General features: G+C 47.5%; 1 protein-coding gene and 1 long non-coding RNA gene across 2 annotated transcripts in view; one reads left to right on the forward strand and one right to left on the reverse strand.

Annotated features, from left to right (window-relative positions):
• Positions 1–1,630: 1,630 nt before the first annotated feature.
• Positions 1,631–2,562, forward strand: LOC132474702 (uncharacterized). Its single transcript, XR_009529706.1, has 2 exons — positions 1,631–1,848; positions 1,879–2,562. It is a non-coding gene; the product is annotated as an uncharacterized LOC132474702 (long non-coding RNA).
• Positions 2,563–5,987: 3,425 nt separating this feature from the next.
• LOC132474699 (gap junction delta-2 protein) overlaps positions 5,988–10,000 on the reverse strand; it is a 21,977-nt gene continuing 17,964 nt past the window's right edge. Inside the window, exon 2 of the mRNA XM_060075530.1 lies at positions 5,988–9,193. Within this exon, the coding sequence (XP_059931513.1) occupies positions 8,281–9,193 (913 nt within the window). The 3' untranslated portion in view covers positions 5,988–8,280. The remainder of the gene's footprint in view (positions 9,194–10,000) is intronic.

Genomic DNA, 10,000 nt, shown 5'->3' on the forward strand with positions numbered 1-10,000 from the left:
TCTTGGCAGCATCGAGAAGAAACACTTAAGAGGTGAGGACAACGATGCTGATATTGAGTGGGTCCCAGAGATTTGAAGATGATGTTAAGCAAGTGACGGGAACAATCGGTCAATGAGGATGAGGAGGATGATGGTTATGATGATGATGATGATGGTGATGGTGATGATTATGATGGGGTGGTGGTGGTGGAGGTAATGATTTATGGAGGTAGGGATAGGCATGAAAACAATTCAAGGCTGTATTATCCATTTGTGCACATGAGCTTTTGGGTGGGTGCAAGCACGTGTAGGCAATGCAATAATCAACAGTAAAAAAAAAGATTGTGAACAAGATTCATATTCCATTATTACAATTCAACATTCCTTTGGGAATTTAAGAAAATTGGTATTTCAGGTTCAACAGACAATGATTATTATTCTTAAACCAGTGTCTGTCTGCATGCGTGTGTATGTGCTTGCATTAGTGTGTGTATGTGTGTGCGTGTATGTGTGTGTGTGTATGTGAGTGTGTGCATGCTTGTGTGTATGTGTGTGTGTGTGTAACAGCGTGCCTGCGTGCATACTTCCGTGTGTGTGTGTGTGCTTGTGTATGTGGGCGCGCATCAGGAAGTGACACTGAGCAGCGGGCCATCTGTCGGCAGATTAATCCTGGCTGTGCTTAGAGATATTACCGGCTGGCTTATCGCCGTGGCAACAAGCCTTCAATCCCAGTCAAGTACAGCCACCATGTGACCCTGCTGGAGGGTGGGGGGGGGGGGGGGGGTTCTCATACACACACACACATATACACACACACACACACACACACACACACACACACACACACACACACACACACACACACACACACACACACACACACACACACACACACACACACACACACATACATGAGACACATATATGTGTACTCACAGACAGTAACAATACACACAGATGTTGTATTCCTAAATGCTTTCATGCATCACTTGATCGGTGTCTCTCCTGATGTAACTACTGGATGCTGGCTTCTGTTTCCAAAGAGCGGTTGGTTTGAGATGGGGGGGACTGCAGTTATCTCATGTGGGTGTGGACACAGTACACGCACACACACACACAGAAATACACACACACAAACACACACACACACACACACACATACAAAGGCACACACACAAAGTACACACACACATACACACACATGCACAGTATGCACACGCTGCCTTCCTCTGTTTCTCTCCATCCTCCTCTCTCTCCTCTTGTCAGCGTCAACGGCTTTAATCCCGCTGAAAGGTTTCAGTGTAACCTACTGAGTTACCAGGACCAGCTAGGCTGCACACAGCCCTCTCTGTGTGCATACACTGGACACACATCTATTTTCCGTCGATACGCTGAATAAACCTGTTGCCATGCATTCATGTTGTTTTGTGACCTTTTGAGTGGACATTGAGTTTGTTTGTACTGCATGTATCTAGCACACATCTACCCACCTAAGATATGAGATGCACAAATACATATACTGGACGTGCGCGTACAACCCCCCACACACATATACTAACACATGCACACAAAGACACACACTCACACACACGCCATAAATCAGCAGTGGAAGGCTATTGCATGTTAAAACATTCAAGGTTTAATTCATCTCTTTACATACAGTACACCAGTCAGAAATATACAGTGAGCCTTCCAAGAAGGGCTGTCAGGTACAAAAAAATAATAATCTGCAATTCAAAGCAACAGATTTTCACTCGAAAAAAAAACTAATTGCATTTGAACCGTGCGCGCGTGTGTGACTGTGAGTGTGTGTACCTTGGACTGTGGCGTGTTGTTCACTTTAGTGTCGGGGTCTGCGGCGGTGTGACGGTGCGGACACCAGAGTGTGTTTACGAGAAGCTACAGTGAGACAGTGGGGTAGTGAGGTAGCCCGTCTCCGGCTGCCATTGTTACCTGCTGTCCCCCCTCTCCCAATCCCGGGAGGACGGGTCCAAAAACACGAGCACCAAATATAGACACACTCCGATACCGCTCTCCCTGACCCATCGCGCTCCAGGCCTTATCCTCCATCGCGGTCGCCATAGTAACCGTCCTGGCGTGGACCATACACACCGGTCGGTGTGTTGGCTCAGAGGTTTAATGACGGTTTGGTGTGTGTTTGGGGGGGTGTTACGGCAGGAAAGACGCTGCACCTCTGACCCCCGCTGGCTGTGGTCTCTGATCCTATAGATATAATAGATATGACAGATATAGCTGCTTATATAGATATAGGTATACTGTGATATATGGAGTTGTATAGAGATATAGAGACAGGGATATACATCTTCCTCTGAATGCGTCGCTTCTGAGCTTGCATTGGGAAATCCTTGTAGTAAGAAAAAAATGAATAAACACATTGGCAGGGAAAGTTGGATCGAGACCACGTCGGGACCGGCGGGTCTGAAGAGGACTGTGGGTCCGGCCTGGCTACTCAGTCTGCGGCCGAGGAAGTAATCCACGCGATTGGAGTTTACTCCGTTAGTGCTTCAGGTTGCGCCACCAGTAGAAACCTGAACTCTTAATAATCAAAGCTGTGCTCAGCAGGGTCGGTAGAAAACACGGACAGATTCTGGAGGGAAGGTTCAAAGACATTTTAAAATGTATGTCTCGCCTCTCTTCTAATTTGACAGAGCAGTAAGTCTTGGGTTTGGAACGTATTTAAAACAAATCCTATTTAAGTGAAAAAAAGACCTGCAACTGAATATATGTTTTTTGTGCCGTCATCCATCACTTCCATTGTCCTTTTACCAGAATAGTATTGATACTTAACTTCCAAAAAGGACTTTGTAGTTTTCTTTGTAGCAAAATATGGCTTTTGAGTGTTTTAGAAGCCCTTAAATTAGAGTTAGCTGCTTATTGCCTACTTATGAACCAGCTGCTTTACTTGGTTTAATAACGTTTGATTTGAAGAACATTTTAGTCACCAGTTCATGATTCATGATTGTAAGATGTATAAGCTAGCTTGGCGTTTATTCTTGAAAAGGCTTTCAGCGGCGTTCCTGAGGAGTCATTTCAATCTGCCTTCTAACGAATACAATTTCTTCCTCAATGGATGAGTTGATTCCAAAATCCACTTCCTTCATAAGCAAATGTGAGCGCTTTGCAGGTGGGAGCGACACAGCAGTAACACTTCTAACAGCCGTCCATCAAATGAGTACGGAATCATTGGCTCTGGTGTTGTGCCACATAAGCATGTGATGGTGAGGTGTCTTCTATCCTAAAGCCAGTAGCACCAGAGGGTGAAGCATCAGGTTGTCCTAAAGAAAGCATGCTGACATCAGGAGCAATACAACTTCTATTAAAAAAAAAATTGTGTTCATAAAAGATTGGTGTTAAAACATCAGCATTGCATTTCTTTCCTGAGTTGGTTGGTCTTGGATTCCTGTACGTGTTATAGTTGGCAACCACCAGCTTACGGGGATTGTTAGTGATACTGGTGAGTGGCGTTTCATAGCTTCATACAAAATGGTTTATTCTTGTCTTAAATTGACAGGGGAAATAGGCTATAAAAGGGTGTCAGCTGGGCAGTGTGCTAGGGGGCGCCACCTGGAATGTTCTGTGAGGTCACAAGGGGTCAGACATGTGAGCGTCGTATCAAACCTTAGACTTGTGGTTGGGTTCACTTTTTGGTGACGTTTCAAGGATAACACCAACTGTAATATATAGGAATTGTTGAATTTCTTTAGGTAGAAGGTTTCAAAAGGTATTATTGGTAGGAAATAAAGGGAGAGTTTTGTTAAGAAATTGGTATAAATATCTTTGAGTTGTTGTTGATTTTAACGTCTGGTTTTGAAGAGCTGGAGATTATAGACACTTGGCATCGAGACTTCAAAGCTCTAACTCCTAAACTTGGACTAGTAAAAACGTTTTTTTTAAAGAATTCATTGGAGAAAAAAGTATTAACATGCTTACGATAGCTGTCAAACATGCATTTAAAAAAAAAAAACTCTTTGAAATTAAACATAGCTTTGCATATCACTTTGGCAAGGGAGGAAATATGATATATCTTTTTTTTCTAATCACTATCCATCACTACCCTTGGTTTTGCACATTGACAAAGAAAGCTTTTTAGTTCCTTTACATAGAAAAAGAATCACCTTTTTTGATGCATCACTGTACAAAAAGAGCAGACGACAAAAGAAATCCACGAGTCAAAAAGAGAAACAAATGAGAAAATAAAATGTGCATGATCTACGCTCACGTTGACAATGAACAGCAGATGGCTTAGAGGCAGCCGTCAGGTCTCACGTTGGGGAGAGAGCGCACCCGTACACAACAGCGCGTCAGTCTTTAGGCAGGAGACGTCAATCGATGAAGTCACCCCACTTATCCAGAGAAGAAGTCTATGCAGTGTGCCTGTGTGTGTGTGCTTGTGTGTGCTTGTGTGTGCTTGTGTGTGAGTGCTCTTCAGAGAAGAATGAGGCCAGACGTATGATAAACAAGATCCCAGCTGCTGCTACAGAATCCATGTTCACTGACGTTCAATTATTGAAACAACAAGAAGCTGCCAGCGGAGCTACAAGCATCTGGGGTTTGATAATGATGGATGCTCTGCTGAGGGAGCCAGCGTGTGCGTGGAGATTTGAGGTGAGGTGACCGAGTTGGTCAACTATCCTGTCACTCAGTAGGGGGCGGGGCTACCCTGGGAATCAAACAACATCTACTGAAAATAATGGGGCAAGTAGACAGTATTTGTCTAGATATGTAGTATCAAAAGACGTGACACTGCATAAACCTTTCATCACAGCAGAAAAGGACCGACAAGTGTGCACCCATGTAGCTCACATGTAGTGGTGCGACATCTCAGCCGTTTGCTGACCCTCGTCACCACGTAATTGGATGATCCCTCGATGGACCGGTATAACAGGGACAGCCAATGCAGGAGATCAAACCTAAAGTACCTTATCTGTAATCTTATCTGTGTCCTGCTAGTCAGAGTGTCTTTGGATGAGGTGCCGATGAGGTACTAACACTAACACCTAAAGGCTCATCCAGCTATCCGTCCTTTGCCTGTTGCACCTCTCTCTGCAATCAACGGACGGCGTATTTAAAGAAACGTTGAGAGAAGACGGTTAAAGCAGAGACACACACCAACACGCACCCATGCACACACGCACCATACTCCAAGGTGTCCATCAACTAAACCATGTTTACGCCAGAGGTTTTTATATTCTCATCGCTTATTCCAACACTCCTATCACACACACACATGCAGCCACACATGCATGTACACACACACACACACAAACGCACACATGCATGTACACACACACACACACAGAGGCGGGCTGCACTTCCTGCTGCCCTGACGTGTCGTCCCAGCTATGTTTAGATAAGGTGTGTGAAACATCTCTGAGTCCCTAGTGGATTCACCACAGAGACACACTCTGTAACCTAAACACCCATCTGTAGGCGAGCCAGAACAATGATATATTACTGTGCAGATTTGGACAAGAAATATTTGGGATGACACAGTGGAGTGAGTGTGTGTGTGTATGTCTGCGAGCATACGTGCATGTTTCTTTCCTTGTGTATAGGTGTGTATGTGTGTGTGGGTGTGTTTGTGTGTGTGTGTGTGCATGCCTATGTATGTGCTTGTGTGTTTATAATTGAATGGGAACCCTGAAGCTCCTCTTCATAAATGCACCGAAGGACAGCGAAGTGGCCCAAGCGTTTGAAGTGGAGCCTCTTTAATTGTCCTTTTGATATGGGCTCGGCAGCACACCATGAGCGGACTTTAAGTACTCTGATTTCCATTTCAAGGGCTGCTGGGTCAAACGTACAAAACTAGCCATACATCCGGTCTCATAAGTGTCTTCGATAACTTGTGTGTGTGTGTGCATGCGTGTGTGTGCGCATGCGTGTGTGTGCGCATGCGTGTGCGCGTGTATGCATGTTTGTGTGAGGGTGCTCTCTCCCCCCGACGTGACCGCACTGTACGTGCCACTCATCCACGTCTGTGTGAGTCAAGGTGCATCACAAAGCTCCCCTTCAGCTTATCTTCATCCATCCTCTTCCTTATCTCTTTTTTTTTCTCTTCAGAAGGCATGCATGCTGACTGCCCCCCCGGGGAGAGAAATGCAGAAGGTTGAAAAAACACTTAAGATTCAGAAACATCGTAGCGTCCCCCTGAAGGAGGACTCTATGTCTCATTAGGATCATTAGCGAAACGTCGCTTCTGCGTAAACATGCCTTTCTCCTCGTGGCTTTGCGCTCCTCAGTGACCGGAGATTGTGCGACCCATTGTTTTTATTATTACTATTAGCATGGTTGACGTGGTTGACGTTCCACCGACGCAACGCGTTGACGTTTAGCGTTAACTCGGGACACAATGCGGACGCACTTTAACGACGGCATGGCCGACTGACGCTCTCCAGTCGCACAAACCTAGGTCTGTTCAGAGCTCAAAGCGCACGATGAGCTGTGTTCCTCCCCGCACGCTAAAACAGGTCATACAGTTCCATCTGTGAAAAAAAAGATTTGAAATGAACCAAAAGAACAAATGAAGAACGAAAAGAGACAGTTAATACGTTTGAAGGAACAGCTAAATCTTCTAGCGCTCAGCACCCACTCACCGCCCCCGACCCATAGAGATAAATAAATCTATTTTTATATGTTCTACATGATTAAATAATATAATTATGCTATACGTCTTGAAACAATTCTTAAATACATAAAGGATGGCACCATCTCTTTTACAAAAGAAAAGAAAGTGAACAAAGGAGAAAAAATTATAATAACACATGTGATATAGTTTATAAAATAAAGATTTAAAATAATCATAAACTAATCGAGTCTCGTTATCCAAAGAGCTCAGGACTCTTAGTCTCTCTCTCTTCTTCTTCTTTTCTTGCTCAGCACCTCCATGAGCGCTTGAGAAGAATGTGTGCAGAGCAGAGACCGTTCTGTCCCTCCTGGCGGAGAGGGGCTGACGCTTTAACAGGGCCACTGGTCGCTCCCCCGCGCCTGTTCAAGAGTTCCTCTCGCAGGCTGTTTACACAGAGAGACGGAGAGACACAGAGGGAGAGGAGAAGGGGATACAAGCCTGCCTCTCTAACATAGCTGCCAACCCCAGAGCACAACAGCACAGAGCGGAAAGCAGTGATGGAAGTAGGAGAAGAAGAGGGAGAGAGACGGAGAGAGAGAGAGAGAGAGAGAGAGAGAGAGAGAGAGAGAGAGAGAGAGAGAGAGAGAGAGAAAGAGGGGATGGGAGCGACAGAGAGCGAGAGGAGAAGTGTTTATGGTACTTCCCGTGTTTGTATTAGAATTATCGTTTGCCAAGAGACAGACCATCAACATGTTTTCTCTCTCTCTCTTCCTCTCTCCCTTGGACGGTGCCGTTGTTTGGGCCGTCATTATGTTGTAACCAGGCTGACACTGATCCGAGGCCGGTCTCTCTAACCCCTCCAAAGCGTCCCCCTGCCTCTCTCCCCCCCCCCCCCAGAGTCCCCTGTGTTTCCTCTCTCCTCCGGAGTCTCTCATGGCCTTGACAGGTCTTCCGCCGCTCCTAACTACGTTCCTTCCGTGAGTTCCTTCATCTCCCCTGTTCCTTGCTCTTCTTCCTACCCCGTCAGCCCCTACACCTCAAAACGGACTCCCTCCATCCCTCCCTCCCTTCCTCAATCCCTTCCTTCCACTCTCCCTCCCTCCTTCCCCCCCCCCCCCCTTTCTCTACAATGCTACTGGACTGACAGAGTCCAGCATGAGAAGAGGCGCACCATGGGATAAATCAAGCTCCTACTCTCTCTCTCTCTTCTGCCTCTCTTCTCTCGTCCCTATACCCAGTGAGGCAGCATTTGCTTCGCCGTCCCTGCCTTTGTCATTTATTTTGGCCCTTTGAGGCTCCCATCAAAAGACATGGGAGGGCAAGGAGAGAGGGGAGAACAAAAAAAAGTAAATATATCTAATGTGGTAAAAAATAATCTGTGGCAAATTGGAATGGTACTCTTTTCCCTCTCTTCTGTGGCAAAATACAATCCTATATTTTCATTGACTCGTTTCAAAACCTCCGCACACTGATAGTAATCCGTTTGGGTCTTACATTCTCGTCGCGTCTCCTATCCCGGCCACATGGAGAAGGTGGAAGAAATCTATCGGACCATCCATTTCCTCTCCTCCAATGTTTAGAAATAATTAATTAAAAGATCACTCTCTCTCTATCTCTCTCTCACTCTCGCTCTAGCTTTGCACTCATTCACTCTTCTCCCTCCCCCCCCTGTGGTCGTGGGTCGAGCGCTGTCCTCGCTGAAAGGTGGTGGTCGCTCAGACGTAGGCGGACTCGCTGGACTGCGTGCGGCCCAGGTTGGGTGGCTGGGACAGGTGCGCCATGTCCTTCTTCCGGATCTCGCAGATGGACTTCCTGCGGGCCTGCACGCCCCGGATGGCCGCCTTGATCTTCCTCCAGCCCAGGTGGTTGAGCTCGGCCAGGTTGAGCACCACGCACAGGCCGCTCACGGCAAACATGAACACCAGGAACACCGTCTTCTCGGTGGGCCGCGACACGTAGCACTCCACCTCCTTCAGACACGGGTAGCGGTCGCACTCGAAGATGCCCGGCACGCTGAAGCCGTACAGGAAGTACTGGCCCGCCAGGAAGCCGATCTCCAGAGCGTTGCGGAACACCACCTGGATGATGTAGAAGCGCGAGATGCCCTCCTGCCGCCGCACCTTGGAGTTCTTGCTGTGCGTGAGGCCGCGCGGCGCGTTGGGGATCTCCTTCACCTCCAGGCAGTCCGCCTCCTCCTTGCCGCCCACGCTGTCGCCGTGCTGCACCAGGATGCCGTTGATGTTGCGCAGCTTGCGTCCCACGCCGCCCCCGCCTCCGCCCCCTCCGCCGCCCCCCAGGCCGCCCCCCAGGCCGCCCCCCAGGCCGCCCCCCAGGCCGCCGTAGTCCCGCTCCAGGATGGGGTACAGGAAGGAGTAGCGGCGGTCCCGCTGCTTGGCCGACTGGTGCACCGAGTAGGTGATGAAGCAGAGGCTGGGCGTGCACACTAGGATGATCTGGAACACCCAGTAGCGGATGTGGGAGATGGGGAAGGCCTTGTCGTAGCAGGCCTGGTTGCAGCCCGGCTGGAGGGTGTTGCAGATGAACATGGTCTGCTCGTCCTCGTACACCGTCTCGCCCACGATGGCAACGATCAGGATGCGGAAGATCACCACCACTGTCAGCAGGATCCTGGGAGGGAGAGGCGCACATGTTTAGGCCGATATTTTTTATTCCATTTTTAAAGATTGCGTTGTTAATGCCATGTTATCTTTGTCCGTTGCAATAAAGATAATTTGAATAAAATTGGGTTGAATTGGATTTAATTGTTTTGATTTCAAGTGAGTGGGAGAGAGGGGGCGAAGGACCTTAGGTTTGCAATATAACACTATTCTAGTATTACTATTGCTAATTACTCTACTACTACTAAATTTTTCACTCAACTCAAGCCTACGATTGTAAAAGTAAAAGCATAATGAAGAGAAAGAAGGATGATGGTGATGAGAATGATGACATTCTAAGACCATTTATCAAAGTGTAAGAAAAGCACCACAAAAGATTGCACAGCTTTTGTCACTACTCAAAGCAGAACATTAGCTAGTCATTAGGAATTAATGGCCAAAGGAGGCCACAGGAGGACAAGGATTTTCAGACAATCCTTCCATCCATTCTGTATTTGAATGTGTGTGTGTGTGTGTGTGTGTGTGTGTGTGTGTGTGTGTGTGTGTGTGTGTGTGTGTGCGTGCGTGCGTGCGTGCGTGCGTGCGTGCGTGCGTGCGTGCGTGCGTGCGTGCGTGCGTGCGTGCATGCAAGTGTGTGTGAGGGGGGTTGGGTGTGTGTGCGTGCATGCAGGTGTGATTGTGTGTGTGTGTGTGTGTGTGTGTGTGTGTGTGTGTGTGTGTGTGTGTGTGTGTGTGTGTGTGTGTGCAAATGTGTGTTTGTGGGTGTGGTGTGTGTGTGTGAATGCAAGTTTGTGTTTGTGTGTGTGTTTGTGTTGTG

This window comes from Gadus macrocephalus, chromosome 16, assembly GCF_031168955.1.
Source record: "Gadus macrocephalus chromosome 16, ASM3116895v1".
Classification (NCBI taxonomy): Eukaryota; Metazoa; Chordata; class Actinopteri; order Gadiformes; family Gadidae; genus Gadus; species Gadus macrocephalus.